The sequence below is a fragment of the Lolium rigidum genome, chromosome 1 (assembly GCF_022539505.1).
Source record: "Lolium rigidum isolate FL_2022 chromosome 1, APGP_CSIRO_Lrig_0.1, whole genome shotgun sequence".
In the NCBI taxonomy this organism is placed as follows: Eukaryota; Viridiplantae; Streptophyta; class Magnoliopsida; order Poales; family Poaceae; genus Lolium; species Lolium rigidum.
In genome coordinates, this window is record NC_061508.1 from 91795016 (window position 1) to 91814287 (window position 19272).

At 41.6% G+C, this 19272-nt stretch overlaps 2 protein-coding genes across 2 annotated transcripts; both read left to right on the top strand.

Annotated features, from left to right (window-relative positions):
* The first annotated feature begins 1401 nt into the window (after window positions 1-1401).
* On the top strand, window positions 1402-4716 carry LOC124677720 (uncharacterized J domain-containing protein C1071.09c-like). Its single transcript, XM_047213683.1, has 6 exons — window positions 1402-1527; window positions 1935-2028; window positions 2126-2196; window positions 2290-2346; window positions 3161-3448; window positions 4637-4716. The coding sequence occupies exons 1-6, from the start codon at window positions 1402-1404 to the stop codon at window positions 4667-4669; spliced, it is 669 nt and encodes a 222-aa protein (XP_047069639.1). The 3' UTR covers window positions 4670-4716.
* Window positions 4717-12726: 8010 nt separating this feature from the next.
* On the top strand, window positions 12727-18982 carry LOC124694607 (sodium/hydrogen exchanger 6-like). Its single transcript, XM_047227608.1, has 22 exons — window positions 12727-12789; window positions 14405-14449; window positions 14548-14607; window positions 14719-14743; window positions 14825-14910; window positions 14999-15110; window positions 15197-15259; window positions 15352-15371; window positions 15448-15542; window positions 15703-15731; window positions 16141-16172; window positions 16267-16314; window positions 16387-16447; window positions 16532-16629; window positions 16696-16771; window positions 16881-16900; window positions 17188-17285; window positions 17380-17489; window positions 17648-17737; window positions 18030-18139; window positions 18325-18416; window positions 18503-18982. The coding sequence occupies exons 3-22, from the start codon at window positions 14582-14584 to the stop codon at window positions 18574-18576; spliced, it is 1365 nt and encodes a 454-aa protein (XP_047083564.1). The 5' UTR covers window positions 12727-12789; window positions 14405-14449; window positions 14548-14581; the 3' UTR covers window positions 18577-18982.
* The last annotated feature ends 290 nt before the right edge of the window (window positions 18983-19272 follow it).

Here is a 19272-nt window from a genome sequence, read left to right on the forward strand (position 1 = left end):
GTGCGAATTAGACAACCCAAATCCCCTTCCCAATCCCATCTAAATTCCCAAGACCCCCAAACAAATGAGGGACTAGCAGACTCAGCTCTCTAAACTCCCATTCCCTCAACGCAACTCTCCTCAAACAAACAGGATGTCTTTCTTGTCGACCGCGTTGTTAGTTGAGAGAGCAATTTGTTGAATAGTTCTTCGTACTATCAAAAGTGGCTTTCGAATAAGTATATTTATGAGAGCTCGAACCTTTACATCTTTCGCATCATCTTTTTTGGTCGTTATTTGAATCTTATTCACGTGAAGTTGTAAAGCATGTAGTTATTCTCATGACAAGGTTTAGTTCGTCAAAACAGATTTCATATAAAAAAACTTGTCGCGTTTTCGATGTTGGTGATTTTGCCGGTTCTATGCTTTGGGGAGTTCTTCACCTCTATATTCATGAAAAAGCCTATCATACTTCTTCACTTCTCCGTTGTGGGTGGTGCGGTCACTGATTTCCACCACTCACGTCCACCATGAGCGCTGCCGCACGCCGGGGTACTTTCGCGCCGTCATCGGTGACAGAACGGCAGATGCGCCGTAGGATTGGTGGAAGAGTAGCTGCCGCGGGAGCTGCCTTGATTGGCTGAGCGAATTGGTGGAGGGCCGCGGCAGCGCGCGAATCCAGCCTTGGAAGACGCTGGAGGGAAGCTATGTTTGCGGCGGGTGGCACTGTCATGATTGGGGACAAGTTCGGTTGGCAGTGAGGAGAGAAAAAAAATATACTCGACCGCTCGACCAAGTAATTAATATAAATCCTTTTTTAGATGAATAAATATAAATCTTTACGCCTAAGGAATTGGTTGGAGATGCTTTACGAATAGCTAACCGTTTTTATTGCTTTTGGCCATGCCTTCTCCACTAGCACCAAAATTATCTTATCCGTTAGCTATCTCTTTCAAACGGCGGAAAGCCACTGACCAGATTCACCATTTCGATCGTTTCTGCTAAGCATTCTTAGGAAATACGCTATAAACTTTGCAATGATGCAAATGTGTGCTTCTAGATATGGAAATGGGCCATTTCGGCGTGGAGACAATGTTGTCCACCCTGGGATCTGAAACGGTCAGCACTCGGAGTGTATGACCCCAGGAGGAATATATATACCGATATACCTAGCGGGGTGCACCAATTCGTTGAAGATTCACCAACTCAATCTACCGAAGAACCCATCATCCTAGTAGTAATTATTTATATTGAGATAAACCTCTTTTTACGGATCAAGCTGAGTCGCATTTTCGGCTTCTCGATCGCTATATAAGGAGAAGCTCACAGCCCGCCAATGCGCTGACACAACAGGTGAAAAAACAAAGCCTGTTCGCGCCGCGCCGCGCCTCTCCGGAGTCCGGAGACGACCGGCGAAACGACATGGCCACCGGCGGTGACAAGTGCGGCGGGGATCCGGAGGTCCGCGACGACCTGTACGCGGTGATGGGGCTCAATGAGGAGTGCTCCGATGCCGACCTCAAGGTCGCGTACAGGAAGCTCGCCATGGTGAGGAATTACACGGACTAGCTCCTCTTTCTCCGATGTGCACGTTCTCTTTAAAAGTTTCATTTGCATCTACGTTCCCCCGTTCTCGACCGGGAATCGGGGCACGGCCTGCATGTTGGACCATGGTATGATTTTTAATTTCATTCCTTGCCGATCTCGAGTCTGGAGCTAGAGGTTGGCGCCAAAGTTCATATATATATATCTAGTAGTACCTATTTGTATTTGACAGTGCTACAGTCCTCGTTTCTATTTTATGCGAGAACCATTTTTTTGCATGCAATCTTTGTCGATCTGGTATTAACCTATTATATTTCGATCCACAGTCTGCCATGTTTGTATAACTGTTGGCGTATTCCATGCTAGACTAGTCGAGCATTGTTGCAGAAATTTATCCACACTTGTTGCAGAAATGGCATCCGGACAAATGCTCGTCCTCCAGCAGCACCAAGCAAATGGAGGAAGCCAAGGAGAAGTTCCAGCAGATGCAGGGTGCCTATTCCGGTCTTAACTCTCCTCCCCCACATTTTTTTGTTTACACAATCCACACCCAGCACTCGAGTGATATTGCAATAACGACTAACCGGCCCTCTCCCATCAGTCCTCTCCGATGCCAACAAGCGGCTCCTCTATGATGTGGAGATGTGCGAACAAGACCAGGGTGAAGACTACGTAAGAAGTTCTTGCACGTCGTAATCATGTTTAACGTTGGATTTGCTTATATAGTTGGATTGACGTTTTCTGCCATCGTCGTTGCAACTCCAGGGGATGGGAGACTTCCTTGATGAGATGGCTCAGATGATGAGCCAGACGCCACCAGCGGTAAGAACGGATAGCACCACGGCCCTAGTCGTCCACTGCCACGTTTCTGATATGTCCTGGTTCATAATTCTGTTAGCACGTGGGGACTAGGGAACCATAGCTAGCGTTTGCTGTTACTGTCTCTGGAATTTTGGCTTTGACACTGATTTTAATCACTAAATTCTGCCAAGTGCCAACCATCATTTTATTTGTCAGTTTGTTCATAGAAATATATCCTAATATTGATGAAAAATATAAACTACTGTTTTGGTCCAAAGCTCTTTCTATGCAATTCGTCTATGTGAGCACTTAGCTAAGCTTACACTGATACACACTAGATTCATACCATGTTCTCCTTTGTGGTTCTCATATCCCTCATCATGAATTATTGATATGCATGGCTTTTGCTGCTGTTTGCTTATCCTTATTATGGGAAATTTTGGCATGCACAAGTACGAGTATGTTTTTCTCCTGCAAAGTTCTTAGCTAAACATAAAGTCAAAGTTTGACACATTCACATGGCCCTCCACAAAGCCATAATTTGATAGCTATATGATTTGCATATGATAATTTATTTTTCAACTAGAAAACTCGTCAGAACATTAAAAACTTGTCCAAAAATGACTGACAAGTCATCAAAATGTTGCCCCGAGACATTGTTTGTTCAATCTTTATAAGTTCACACGCTTAAAATAAAGGCTTGTTACAGCTCCATGTCTTCCATCGGTTTGTCGGATACTAAAGGTCATAGCTTAGATGAGATTTTTTCGAATTAGAACGCAAAACTACTGTGGGCTCCATTCATGCAAGCAAAACATATGACAATAATCTCGAGCCTTTGGATTTGCTGAGGCAGAAGAACTTTGAGGAGCTGCAGCAGCTGTTTGTGAACATGTTCGAGCCTGATATTGACTCGAGAGTCTCCAACGAACCTGCCAAGGGAAATCATGACCTGGTCAGAGGACAAACTCCACCATCTCCACCACCTTCGTTAGCTACCAAGGCAGAAGAGCCATCATGTAAAGGCATTAACAAGCGTGGATCATCAGAAATGGGTACTAGGAAGCCTCCAAGGTTTGGTGATGCGGGAGCGAGTCACAGCCAGCCTGAGTTTTGTTCTAGGGTAAGTATATATTGTTGGTTCCTATTTATTCGTTAGTTTGTGATTATATAAGCACCAGGATAGGTCATCATTATTTGGTTACCCTCATCTAAATTTAGGGGTGCGGTATATTGTTGATGACGGCCATGCAATCACTGGCGGATCTTAGTGGAGGCCAAAAGGAGCCATGACCCCCCAACTCAATGAAAATTTGCATAATAATACTTAGTATTTACCATTTGTTTACCATACAAAACAGAAAAGATTCAATTTGGCTCACTCAGCTTTCATCTAATATCTTTTTGCCCCTCCTACAATTATGGTCAAGGTCGGCATGCAATGGTCGATGCATGATACATCTAAGGTGTATGGATATATTTGGTAGGACCGTAGGGGAACATTTTGAATGATCTTATCTTTGTGCAAGTTTTATTTCATGAGCTGATAATTGTTGTTTGTGGGCTATGTGTTTACCATTTATGTGGTTACAACTTTATGTTACCAAGTGATACAAATTCTAGCTGCATTACTAGATGTTGGCTTGCTTATGAGCTCTACCTAGCTATGAGTTAGGTTTCTGGATAGGCCTTCAAATATATATCTTAATAATTATTGTAACATTGCTAGATTTTGCATGACCCATATGGTAGAATAGTCTCCTGTGCTACTTTCCCCTCCTATATTAATTTTGGGAGTGAGTTTTTGGGCATGAAATATCTTGTCTCATTGTCTATTTCATCTAGGGAATTGTGAGATTATGGCATGTTTAGCAAGTTGAAGCCTGCATGGCATTTTATGCTTTACAACTTCTTTGGTTCTATGTTGTGTGGTGCGACTGGTAACTTGTTTGCCAGATGATTTTATCATTTAAACTAAGAACATGCTTCATTCACTCCTAGTTCTACCTTAAATTGCCAGCCAGTTGATTGCTTTCTGATAATGCCACATCTGTTATATGTTATTCCATATTTTGGTGTTGTTCTTTAAGAAACTTCAAAGTAGGGTGCCTCCTGCTGAGCTGGTTGAAGCTCATGTGACCGTTGATTTTGGGTGTCCTAGTAGTTTAGTAACCATGGTAGAAAAATACCGCGCGTGTTTGTATAATCCCTTCGCTTAGGTCTATGTAATGAGGTCAACTGATTTATGTGGGGTGCTAATCAATAGCCTGAAAATCATTTCCGGGTTGATCCTCATCTTGTTTGTTCGCAGATGAGTGACACCAAGCAAGCACCAAAGGAGTGAGGTGGGGACACCAATATGAGAAGGAACGACCAGAAGCAGAAGATGACATCCAATCACGATGTTTCTTTTAGGACGAGTTGCCGAGTCCGCGTCCGCATAGAGTGGCTTGACCTTGGGTGGAACCATTTGCCTCTTCAAGGGTTAATTATTTGTATCATATCACCGCTAGCAAGAAGAGCACCGTCGCTAGATGACGTACATGACAAAGAGGCGGCTACTTAAGAGAATTTAGTACCGAAAATGTTACTTCATTCTTTCCTCCCAGCTTGTGTCATTGTGTTGTATCGTGGTGTTGGATTTTCAATTGATTAAGTGCTCATTGATGTTATGATAAAGACAACTTGTTATGGATACAAATGAGAAAACTAAAATTTAAACCAATACGTCCTTATATTAAAAGGTGCAACCACACCCGCCCCAACTTTTCATTGAAAAAGGAGAGCCACTACCATCTTACAATCTCAACTTCCATGGTAATTCTTTTTAGTATCGATGGACATGAGTACGCGATCTAAAGGGAAGTATCATGTTGGCAATCCCTTAAATCAAAAACATCAAAGGATACCACATTTCTCGAGTATTAGTCCATGGTTTAAAGGCATGCCGCCACTTTGCGAACTACTACCAACATATGTGAACTACTTATTTTGTGCTATTTTGTAGTTGAACATGTTGTACTGCATATATAACATGCTATTATGTCACATACTAGATCATGTAGGCGCGCGTTGCTGCGCCCGTCCCGAAGGACGATCAATTTTTATGAAAACTTTGAAAATAATATTCCCTCCATTCACTAATATAAAACTCTTTAGTATTATGCAGATTCACTCATTTTGGTTCATATCTAGTTTATTTTTAGCGTGTTGATTCACTTAATTTTAATTGGTATCTAGTCTGCTTTCAATTCTCTAAGTGGTCTTATATTAATAAACAGAGAGACTAAATTTTAACATGTTTCGAGAAGTGCACGATGGGCATGTGCACTACATTTCCATGCAAATTGCTGCTTAGTTTGTTTGAACAGTTGTGTTGCTCATAGTAAAGGAACATACCCTAGCGTTTTGATTCGGCCGCCAACGCCACTTTAGATAAGTGCATTGTGGCTGAAGTTTAAAATGAAGCATCGCTTGTATTTTACATGTGCCGGACTGTTAGGTTTGCCACGTTCTGTCACATTATAGTGTGTTCATCGCCTGAGTTTCCCATCCGGCCTCATGTTTTTCGTTGATGTGACGGACTACATGATTTTGCTTCTTATCCCAGATACCGTTGTCCATGGTCTCTCTGAAAAATAAAGTAGCACTGTAATGTTATGAGAGATAGTTACCGGAAACACAGTGAAAGACATAGTGTTGGTTTCTAGATTGGGGATTCATCTGTACTAATAATTGAAAAAATACAAGGAATTAATTGAAGGAAGGGACATAGGCCTGGATCCGTCAAGTACTATTTTGTAATCGTCCATTGTCGAATGCAGATGCTTTATATAAATAGAGTACTCGCATGTGAGAAGGTTGGCTAATTGTACAATGATTGTTGGTGTGCATGCATATTTATAGGACAACCATTTTTACCTTTGAGCTCGAAAGTGTAACTGAAGAAGCAAATTACTCTTCGTTTTACATCTTCCTTATTTCCGCTCTTAGTTCTTATCCAAGGAGAAATGGCTTTTGAAGCACATATGTACCTGCATGCAAACACTTGAAATCAAAAGAAGAAAAGCATGACTAAATCATTACATCTACTAGTAAGTAGCACGTGCTTTGCACGTTTTGACATATACCATTTAAAATATACATTTTTTCATATTTTTCTAGTATGCCACCTATTGATACCTTTTTCTTTGCCAAAATTAATCACAAAGAGTAAAGTTTGGCTTTTGAAAAACTAACCTACACTAAAAGAAGGAATGGAGGGAGTAATAACATGAGAACATGAAAGTTTTAATACTACATACGTTGTCCTATATTAGTTGTTTCTTATGTAGCATAAATTTATACTTAATCAACGACACCTAATATGGAATCAAGCGAGTATGAGATAGAAAGTACAACCTGTTACGAAATGACATAAAATTTTATTGACAATTCATTATAAGTATGTATATTTCATTATTAAATATTGAATTAAGTATCAAGGGTCTATTTGATGTAGGGTGGCCTGCTCATTTGTGCGGCCACAACATCTAGATTTATAAAAGTATTATCTAATATCTAAATATAATTTTAATACTTCAATAATATTAGTTTTCATGTAAACCACACCTTGGCACTGCTAGATTTTATAGCAACGTGAAATATTTTTTGTATTGGCAAGTAAGCTCTTGCTACTCCTATCTAGTAATGTAGATTAATTCACTATTTAGAATTGAGTTTTACTTAACTCATGATGTGACGTTGGATCTTTTTATGGTTTAGTAGATGCTATTTTCCTCTAGAACACTCTTTCTATTATCATATTTCATTTATTAGCAATACATCTATGTACCCATTTTTTTAGCTCAACATGGTTAAGTTTTTTCATACATATTACTTTTATTTTATCCAACCATTTTTTTCTCGAGTAAACAATGCATAAAACAGAAGTAAGAGTAAATCATGGACCAGCCACACTTATCTCTACATCTCTATCTTGTGAAAAGCAGTGGCGGACCTAACCGTCCCTAAGCCGACTGGATGCGCGGCGCAGCTTATTTGATGGAAATTTTGATAAAAAGTTGACCGGACTTACAGTGCGTATAGGCTTGATATAAAAATCTTCGGTCCACCACTGATGAAAAACAAGTAAGAAAAAAAAATCCCCTTCCCCTGTCTAGCATGAGTCGACCCTACACACTACACGGTCTCCAATCTTGTTCTCCCGAGTGTTTGACCAATGGTGATGCACTAATTCGTATATAATCACAACTCCACAAACCACGCAGCAATCTGTTAAAAAAATCCAAGGAAAATGGAATGTGCATCACAGCAAGCACTCACGCCACTGCTTTGTTAGCATCATCGAAACTCTAGCATCATTCACGCCACGTACGCATCTCGACGTGCCATCACGTGATGTCAAGACTCACGTTTGATTCGCAAAAAAAAAAAAAGACCAGCTCACTGCTCACATTCCGGCCGTTCCTTTTAGTCTCTACTTTGGGGATAATTTTTTTCGCTATCTTCTTCCGAGAACCACCTAAGGTACCACCAACTCCAACTAAAAGAATAAAATAATTTTATTGAAGTAAGAAGTCCCCCAGATGGGTCGACTTCTTACTTCAATTAGTCCCCGTGTTCTTCGAATGGATCTCGTAATTGTTGAGAGGGTTGCCCAAACGCGGTATATAAGGCGTACCCAGTAAAGCTTACAAGTAAACCAGATATGGAGATGGCGACTAAAGTTGCTGTTTCCATTTTTATAGAATTTCAAGATTACAATGGATCTACGAAAAGAGCGTGTATTTTCAACTACAACGGAATAGTATACAAAGTCAAGATATTCGCGACTACTGGTGGGGTTTCATTATGGGGCAGCTCATGATCTTCATAGCCAGCCTATGGCGAAGAGACACACTTCCATGCCTTGAATTACGTCGATGACTCCAATCTTTCTTTTGCTTTTGAGGCTCTGAGAAACAATTCGGCAACCCCGCTCTTCCCTTTGCCTCTTCCACATCTATTTTTGAAACTTGATTCGGTTGAGTTTGAAGCAAGGATCTAATCAGATAACGCTTTGTTCTCCAATGAATGGAGGTGGAAGAATTTCTTGAGATAGAGAAAGCTACATCTCAGTCTGGGCACAAGGCCCAGCCAAACCCTACTATTCCAGACCGGACGCTCCTCCATCGCTCATATCTTCTTCCCTCGTGCGCCGCCATCTCTCGTCCTTGGCTTCTTCGCTCGCACGCCTTCTCAGCGCACGCCTTCTCAGCGCACGAGCCAGACCCGCCTAGCTCGGTCGAGGAGCTCCAACCCCGACGCCATCCTCACCTCTCCCTATCCAGCGCATTCCACAACGGATGGATCGTGCTCCCTTCTGCAGACGAAGAATTTTGGCCGAACCTCATCGTCCCCCTTCGATTCCTATTTCCTATCATTAGACGCCTCCACCACTCGTTCCCTCCCCCTCGGCTCTTCGTTCCTGCTGCTTTACCGTCTCGATCGAGGCATGGCTTCTCCTCCTCGTTCCCCTTCGCTGGGATAGGTCTCGGGGGCTAGGGTTGGTGGTTGGAAAGGCTCTGCCCTCTTTGGCGAAGTGGCGAACGCTGGGATTCTAGGGCGGCGCAGCACAGGCAGAGCCCTTTGATCTTCGGCCAACATACCTTGGACTGTGCAATGGAGAGGTAGCGATGGTTCCAGAACGACGTGGAGGCAGCAGTATTTTACTGTTTACGCGAATCCTTTGATTCTCACCTGTTAGATTTAAAATATCAACGGTCAATATTGATGCTACAGTCTCAGTTCAAAACTGATGCATTATAGTAGTAGAGATTAGGACATCTATATGCAGTTTAGATATCTTATTAGAACAAAAACCATGTGAAAAGAACTAATGGCTCTTCAGTATTCAGTGCAGTAATAAAGTTCCGATGCAATAGATTTACCACTAATTGGTGAAGGTTAAACAAGAAAATGTAAATTAAAATCCTTTCATATTGGTACAGGTTTATTTGCAGTAGAGGAGCATTTGCTCATATTTACTTCAAGTTTTTCATTCTTTCAGAAAGCATAGACTCATTCGTGAAACTGAAAACTAAGAAATTTTGCAAAAGCTTAAACTTAATAGAAAATGGAAGAACTACAGGTTTGCAAGATATGATAAATTTCACTTGCATATGCGTATTTGTATGTAATATTTGCAGTAGTCATGCAAAACACTGCATAATAATAAAAAATCCATTAAGTACTTGATTTGAAGTCTAGTTCGAAAGATAATTACAAAACACAAATGAAGTTGAAGGATATTTGGCCAATATACAGATGTACTATTAGTGGAATAAGACTTACATTGTAGTATTCGATGCTCTAGCAAGTCATCTTTATTTAATTGAGCTTTAGCATGGCAGCCCAATATAAGTGCTACACTGGGTAGCTCTTGTCTATCCTGGAAATTAGGGACACATGGTGGTGCGAGGCAATTCACCTCCCAATCATACATCCGTAGAGCAGCTGAGAAATTTTAGAACTGCCTATCCTGGAAAGGCATAAATTCTGTATTAGGGACAAGAACTATGATAAAACTTGGCTTAGTAGAAACAACCATTCAGTTACTTCAGGATGTAATTAAATAGGACAAAAGAAGAAAAAGGAAAGGTGAAGAGCTGTATGTGTCAAATTTCTGAAAAGCAGTAGTACAATTAGAGTTAAATTATGTACTAAAGGTCACTCCATTACATAAAATAAATTTCTCAAAAAGCTTGTGCTTTTAACATTATCTTGGTGCTGACGGGTCATCCAGATCTGAACCTAAGAGCTTGAGAACAACATTACAAGTACCTTTACACAATATAGAGATTCTTCTCATTTAATGTCCCAGGCTAGGATCTGACGTTATTTATCCGCAATTGCCCCAAAATCATCCTAGTTTCATCCCCATAATTCAGCTAAGGCAAATAATATCCGCATGTATCAGCTGATGTAAATTCAGGTCCCATCAATGGAGATTCGAAAGCAACTTCCGAAATTGTGTGGTGGCCTCCAGCTGCACATCTCCCTCGTCCAAGAGCGCTGCCTGCATCATCGCTGCCCTGGCGCTGCACGAGATCAAATATCCAAAAAAAAATGTCATATCGAGAAATTTCCTCACTTGAGGCCCGATAAACAGACCAGCCTAAGAGAAAAACAGACGCCAGGGAGGTGGACCTTTTCTAGAGCGCCGAGGAGTGACCCATCTGCGTGCGTCACCGACGGCAGCAGCAAGAATGCCACGACAACGCTCCTTTAGAGGTTTGGCTTGCCTGTGCTGGCCGTCCTCCACATCCACGGTGACCTTGTAGACCAGGGGAGAGTTTGAGGAAAGGAATTTATAGAGCAGGAGATGCATTATTAGGTACTAGTAAATTACGGTCATCAGTTGCCACCGGTGATTTAATTACGCACGATTTCAGCCATTAGTGCTTTTGCAGAAACTGAAAATTAACATGTGAGGCGCGCTCGCTGTCGCATTATCTCACCACCATCAATGGTGACGACGGACGCATCATCTGAGGAGGCTCGATCCCTGCCGCATCAGCTCCTCCATCTATCGGGCCGCGTCCAATACTCCAATCTAACGCGCAGAGAGCATGGGGTAGGACGCACGACCGCGCCGCTGGGTCTCGCCGCTCGCGGCATCCTGGAGCCTAGGCCTGTTTGAGTGTTTCGGGGCCCAAGAAATGTAGTGAGGTCTAACTCCATGCAGGGAGTAGCAGCCCAGCAACGAAAAGAGGCCTTTTTAACGCGATGTAAACCGGTAACGCTCAGGTAACGTCAGATCGGGAACGCTAAGCAGTTTTGGATCGTTAGATCGTCTGATCGAACGGCTAATAGCGTCAAATCGCTGTGGAATGGCCCTAGTGGTTCCATTTTACTGTTACTTAATATATGAACTGTATGAGAAATGTCATAAAAACAGGGGAGGTTATGTCCAATTTTTTAATGTACTTGACTAAATTATGTGGTCTGAAATGGTGTTGTACAGTTTTTTTTTCATATTATGAACCAGGGGAAAAATGGTATTTTCGTATCTCCGGTTAACACCGTTTGGTGAGAAAATGCACTATAGTGTCATAGGAGGCAAAATTTTAAGGAAAGAGACCATGTAGGAAAGAAAATGTTAGCTAGTGTCAAATAAGTTTTTTTTTTTACAATCAATACCACATATATTCATAGCAACAAATAGTACATGATAGAGATACATGAACTGACTCCAACGATTACAAAATAAAGTCTAAAAGATAGTAACAAATCTTCGAGGTCTTCAATTTCTTTCTTCTTCCAGAACACAATCTTGTTGTACTCTTGTGAAGGCAGCCAAAGATAGATAACGAGCCATAGACCTGTAGATACCGACGAAAGTTCTCCCATAATTTTTTGAGCCGCAATGCCAAAGCTACGTGCACGCACACAACCATTAAAGCAGTCATACAACATCGGTAAGAGTACCAACACCGGTATGTCAGGGAATAATAACCAACTAGCTTTGTCGTCGTCGATGGAGAGCCGAGAGTACGAATCACCATTGTCGAGGACGTAGCAGCTTGGACAAAAACTGCGAGGATAATCCTCCTCGCGGCAACAACGACAAAAGATCCAAAATCGATCTGGCGAAGCAAGATCCGAAGATCCATACCTATAAAATTGTGATTGTTCAACACCACCATTGACGCTGGGAAGAAATTCTCGTCGCCGAACGAAAGGCCGAAGATCACTTATTGCAGACGATGCCATCTCTCCATTGAGGGGAAACCAACAAGAAGGCGGCTACCAAAATCCTAACATAATCTAATGAAAATAATACTTTTATTCGAAACCACGCATAGATCGGGTTCCCCACTCCTCCCGACGCCGACGAAGCCAATCGGAGAAGGGGAAACCAATCTATGGAGGAGGATGGACTGGAGGCGGCTAGGGTTAAAGCGGCGGCCCAGAGGAGAGACCACGGGAGGAAAAGAATTGCTGAAAGGTCCACGCAACTTTCTCTTGTGTCAAATAAGGCATCTGATTTTAAGGCAGTGTCATAGAGTTCTCAAATGCGAACCCGCGCCACGCTTTCCTCCTCTTGAGAGCCCACTACCCGGTCAAATGAAGGTCAAATACATCCTAGCCGTTCATCCAGATTCCCTCAAGGAACCGCCCACGCATATATATTCCCCGAAGAAAATTTCATTTCAGAGTTAAAACAGACGGGAAAAAACCCCCGGAGAAAAAGTACTAGACAGAAGCGAAGAGAAGCATTCGCACGCGCGAGAGGCGGGGCAGGGATGGCGGCGGGAGCACCACCGCACGGCGCGCCGACGGTGGAGGAGCAGGAGGAGGCGGCGGGGGTGGGGATCCTGCTGCAGATATCCATGCTGGTGCTGGCCTTCGTGCTCGGCCACCTCCTCCGCCGCCGCAGGGTCTACTACCTCCCCGAGGCCAGCGCGTCGCTCCTCATCGGTACGTGCGTGCCGCGCCCGCGCCATTTGCTATCTTGGGAGGTTTCCGTTTCACTTTGCTCGTTCCACAATCCACTTGGCCTCCGAATCAATGCTGTTTTTGCGACACGTGGTGGTTGACTCAGAAAGTTGGAAGCAGTGCTACAGTAGCGGATTTACTTTGTTCAGGTTTGGGTGATCAAATGGTATCCTGTCTAGCTGAAAGGGGATACTTACCCTTTGTTGCAATAGTAGCATAGTAGTAGTTGTAGCACGAGCATAATTTGTACGCAAGGGAAGGGAGAGATGAGTACAAAAGTGAAGGGGGGTTATTTGGTTCAGTTTAGGTGCGTGTTATATTCATCAAGAAATGAGGTAAAAAATGATCCAATTTTTTCTTGCTATTTGGTCGGTTAGTGATTTGAACCATAGGCCCTTTTCGGATCCATCTCATCTAGCAAAATACCAATATATATTCACTAGCCTTTAATAAATAGCATAACTGCTGCTGAATTTACCGCTTCCCAAACTAGAAACAAATCCTTACAAAAGCGATGCTTCTCCAACCAATTCCCAGTTCAACTTTGGAAACTACAGATTCATGAATCAATAACACGGTGGCCAATTTTGAGCTGACTATAGCCGTGTTTGACCATTTGATTGTGGGCTTGATTAAGATCAGGAAGGAGCACATTATGGCTCGATTGAGGTTGCTGAACTGTGTGGTGCTGAACTTAGTTTATAATCTGCTTCAGAAAACTAGCCTCGAAAGCAGGTTAAAGTTGGTTAAACAAACAGTAAAATATACAACAACTGGTTAGAAAAACATGATTATCATAGTCCACCGCAAGGCCACACACTGCGTAAGTAGAACGACTGCTTCACGTTTGCCTTTTCGCTACATATCAAACATGATTATCTTAATCGACCTAATATTATCACATGGATGTCGTGAATCCGCCCTTCATACCAAGGGCCATCATTTATGGTCTATTTTGGCATGGAAAATTGCTTCATGTCCAGGGCAACGTCCTACCCTTTTGAGAAAACCACATAAAATTTCAGGATAGAATATTTCAGTAATTTTGAATTAACTCATTGATGTAGTTTTAAATTTCATGTTCAAACTTCCCCTGTTGTCAAGGACATAAAAGAAAGGCAAGCAACATGGTAGCTGAATGGATGCACTGTCCATCACTTACTGCTTCTCTTTCTTTATTCTTGACAACAGGTCAATTTTGAGTAGGGGATTTTGCAACGTTTACAATAATTAAGTATCTACATCCATTAATTTTGCCATATATTTAGGAATATTGCACCATGCTCTAATGGAACTCTTTAGTACGCTGAAACCCGTGTCCTGAGGTTATAAATAATGATGGCAATGTAGTGCCATAACACGCCTGCAAACTGCAGTATCAACTGGTTATATCTGGTTTGCATATTATCATTTGATCACTGCAACTGCAAAGACACTTAGTTTCTTGATTTTCATTGTGTTCCTTGCTGTAATTTTTCTGATGAGCTGCGAAAATATGTGCACCTCAGCAAGTATCAGTTTTGGTCATATTTAGTTCAGGAATTAGATAAATCTCTTCTATCGTGACTCTATGATAATCCACCTCCACTTATGGCAGGTTTAATGGTGGGAGGGCTTGCTAGCATATCTAACACTCAGAAAAGTACTAGGTCTTCACTGTCTTCTTCCCAGAAATCTAAGTGTCCCGAGTTGTTCCTTTTTGACCGTGCTGACATGCTACCCTTTTCTGTGTCATTTCAGGAGATGGTTCAATTTCCGGGAAGAGCTTTTCTTTATGTTATTGCTGCCCCCGATTATATTATATCCTTAACATGTGCTTCATTTTATCCCCTTATAAAAAATGGTTTACTTTACTTCCCACTATTTATTTTGCAAAGCTTACACTGAATGTTTTGCTTGACTACACGCTACCCAGTCTGGCTTCAGCTTAGCACCAGTAGGTGTTTGATTTCCCAAGCCCCCATATTTTTTAGATTCTGTCTAGCTTCAACTAAATCTGTTATCTCTGTACTTGCAGAAACCGTTCTTCTCAAACTTTGGTGCTATTATTACTTTTGCAATCGTTGGAACCTTTATCGCCTCCATTGTCACAGGTGTTCTAGTGTAAGATTCTGGATTTCTGGACTAGTTTGCTTGCACTTATTGTATGTGAACCCTTTGTAAACATCTGATGATGCGCTTGTCATTGCAGCTACCTTGCTGGGTTAATACATCTTGTCTATAGGATGCCTCTGATCGAGTCTATGATGTTTGGTGCCCTTGTATCAGCAACTGACCCTGTAACTGTGCTGTCCATATTTCAGGTTTCTGTCGTCACCTTAGGCACTAGCACACTATGTTTTCTGGTATTCTGAAAGCAAACATTTACTCACATTCCATTTAACTGCAGGAACTTGGTACAGATGTGAACCTCTATGCGTTGGTTTTCGGTGAATCTGTGCTAAACGATGCTGTATGATTTCTGTTTACACAAAATTGTTAATATTATTGCTCTTACTGATCCTTACACCTTGCTTGATATCAACCTGTTTTGGGGCGATGAAGATGGCAATTTCCTTGTACAGGTCAGGACGGTATTTTTATCTCCTTTGCTTCATTTTTTGTTTCTTCAGAATCTCTATTGACTCTAATTCATGTCAGGACTATGTCATCTCTGAGAACAAATCCTTCTAGCCAAAACATTTTCATAGTTATCTTGAGGTTTCTTGAGGACTTCTTTGGATCAATGTCAATAGGTAACGTGACAGATTTTGTATGCATATGGACATTACCTGAACAGATTTCCTGCCTACAGTTCTGATGTCCATTTTCCCTGGTATCATTTTATGCTTATGCATTTAGGTACAGACATTTGCATGGCGTTTTGAAGTGTCTTTCTTACTATGATCTTTGCAGGTGTTGGAGCTGGATTTATTTCTGCTCTCATATCCTTTCTTCACCCTACCTTTTGCACGATTGGCAGAGATATATGTTTTTCTCTACTGAAAGCTGCAACTTGTTTGTTATGTTACTATTTTGCACAAACCAAGTAGGAGATATTTTTCTTGCATTCCTGTAAAAAATACCCCGGATGGACCAAGCCGTATTTGCTTGTTCCATTGCTTTTTTAATCTTGACAATGCCGTCTGAAGCATCGATTGCATGTATTGGTTTTCTGCCCTCTTGAATATGAGGAAACTGTTTAGATATGTTCAGTAGCAAAATTAAACCCCGATATGTTTGTGTTTGATTGAATAAAATTTAGTCTTGCTACAGATAGTCAGCCTTGTAAGTTGTATGCTGCATTATTTTGTCATACTGATAACCATTTGTTACTCCTTAATTCTGTAAAACCTCTTCAAGTATTCAACACTTGGTGTTGAGAAGTAAGTAACATTCCTAGTCATTTATTGTTTCCAGAAACAAAGAGTTTATCTGGATATGGCAATTAACTAGACTCTTGACTTTTTTTTTTGTCAGCCTGTATAACCTCGAGAGCTGCCTGTTTGTACTATTCCCATACTTCTCGTAAGAACACCTTGCTTGAATAACATTCTCGCGATTTGAGGATTCTAGATTCAGTTTCATATTTGTTTGCAGGTATATGCTAGCTGAAGGCTTTGGTCTGTCCGGCATAGTCTCAATACTCTTTACGGGAATTGTGGGTACCAACTTCAATGATCCATTCACGGATTATTATTTTTGTGTGATGTTATTCATATGATAGTCGAACCTTCCTTTTCAGGTGATGAAGAGATACACATCCCCAAACTTGTCAGAGGACTCCCAGCGTTTCACAGCTTCCCTTTTCCATCTGCTTTCATCATTAGCAGAAACTTTTGTGTAAGGCAACATTATAGTCTTTCTGTTTCGATAATTTACTTAGATGCTTGTCTAATAATCCTACAGGTTCATATATATGGGATTTGATATTGCAATGGAGCGTCAAAGCTGGTCACACATTGGGTTCATATTTTTCTCGATTGTATCCTTCACTTTTACTGGAAGCTACTTTGTACTGCACGTAATTCTTTGTGAGAGATTCGTTGCTATTTTCGATTTTCCTTAGCATTTATTTCGGTCGATTCATAAAGATCTTCATATTAGTTGCAAGGTATGGTTACATTGAGCCTTGTTTTAGATCTATTTTTGCATTCCCTAAAGTTAGTTTGGAGAGGTTTGAGTATGTATGCTAATAAGCAACATCAACTCTGAATACAACACAAAAAAAAAGGACTTTATGAGCAAGCTTTATAAAAATGGTACCATGTCTGTTATACATTAGGTTGATGCTGAAGCAAAAGAACTTGTTGCGTAAGCACTGAACTGGCGATTGCACATTATTAATCGATATGAGCTTGCTCAAGTTACTTAGTTTTTCCATGCCCTCTTATTTTGAAGGGCTGCAAATGTTTTCTCGTGTGCTTTCTTGGTAAATTTGGCACGACCACCCCACCGGAAAATATCCAGGCAATATCAGCAGGCACTTTGGTATAGTGGTATGTAGTCTAGCAAGCATGCTTACTCAATAAATTTATTTTTTGGTATCTTAAGCAGTTCTGCCACTAAGTTTTGGCGCATATATGTGTGCAGGTCTTAGAGGGGCAATGGCTTTTGCCCTTGCTCTTCAATCTGTTCATGATCTTCCGGAGGGCCATGGTCAGGCAATTTTGAGCGCTACCATATCTATCATTGTTCTGACGGTAAGATGTCAAACAATCAAACTACAATGTAGGGGTCATTGGTGACAGAACTTATGCAATTTGCTATACGGCAACAGAATTACAGAAAGATATGCTGGTATTACTATTGCTAATAGTGTAGACCATCCCAAATAACTTCTCTGATGGTGACGATCCAGGTACTTCTGATTGGAGGTTCGACAAGCACAATGCTTGAATCTCTACACGTTGCGGGAGATGGTAATAATGGCCAGCATCATTCACTTGAGGCAAGTAATCTGCACTTTGGAGAAGAGACTTGGCTATATCCTACATTTCTGCCTATCAGATGGCATGGTTGCAAGGCCTAATCTAGGCCTGTAATTGAACTTCTTATCTCTCAATGCATCGAGACACGGAATTTTCGTGTTTTCCCGAGAGATTAAATAGTGAATAACGGCGTTGTTGTTCAGTATAGCTTTTACCATTGCAGCATAATGTGGGTAATAACGGCTTATATTTTAGCCCTTGAGCATCCTTTATTATCTGTAATCTTTTACGACTGTGACTATTGACTTTCAGGACCAGGAGAACTCTGAAGGGAACAATGTGGGTAACATAGAACTAAACAATGTAGAGGGGACTTCGAACGCAAGTAAATTTAGACTGAAACTCCGAGAATTCCAGAGAAGGTATCTCAGTATTTAAAGTGCGTTAATCAAAGCGCATCATGCTTTTTTTTCGTGGCAGGAGTACCGAGTAGCTGATACACACTATATTTAGTAGATTGCACTAGTTTTTGATTAAGTTTTGGTAAATCATTCTGCGAAAGAATTCCTCTATGCATTGGAATCACTTGTTTCGAATGCTCTTGCAGCACTCCCTCATTCACCACATTGGACCGACACTACCTCACTCCATTTTTCACATCTCAAAATGGAGACAGCGATGATGACGATCATGATCCTAGTAAGTCTGTTTTAACTCTTTGCATCTCCGTCTTATCTATACCTTCTATGTGCCTTCTGGACTGACTGCCTCTGAATGCGGTGCAGATGGAGCGCCACAGCGGTCTAACGAGTTGCAAGGTGTGGAGAGCCATCGGTTACCGACTCGAGAGATGGACTGAACTGAGGAGAGCTTCATTTCAGTGGAGTACGCAAAGTGTGGCGTGCCTGGCGATGAAACTACGCAGCTTCTGACACTGGAACTAACACACACATAGGGAAAAAACATAACTCCACATGTAAATAATAGGCCTGCACGTTTTTGTTAGCGGGTTAGCAATGACAGCAGATGTTTTATTGGCCGCTTCCTTCCCTCGGACAATTCTCTGCAAGGAAGCTCTTTGTATCGTGCCGGCTTTTCTGTACAGACAATAGTCCTGGTCCCAGCCTCCCAGGGGACTGATTCCATCACCCTTCCACGCAAAGCGTCATTCCTTGCCCTTTTGCTCTTTTTGTGTCTGCATTTGCTCCCTGTTAAGACCAAAAACCCGCTTGAAATCGAAAGCTGATTTCTGTTTACCGCTACTATGTCTTCATCGTGGAACTCTGTAGAGGAATACATGCGTTTGCAGCTCACCCAGGATGTAGCTGTCTATGCTCCGTAGTTGCCTGTGTTTTTCTTACCCATCGACTTGGACTTGGACCAATGGATTGAACTCATATGGAAATAGTTACGGCCGTCCGTCCCGTATGCTTCTGAAATCGCTGTTCAGACTTCAGAGTAGCCATGGTTCACACCCATCCTGCTTCCAGCTGCACGTTTCTTAAATGGCATGAAATTTATGAGGGCAAACAAAATGCATCAAACTTTATTATTT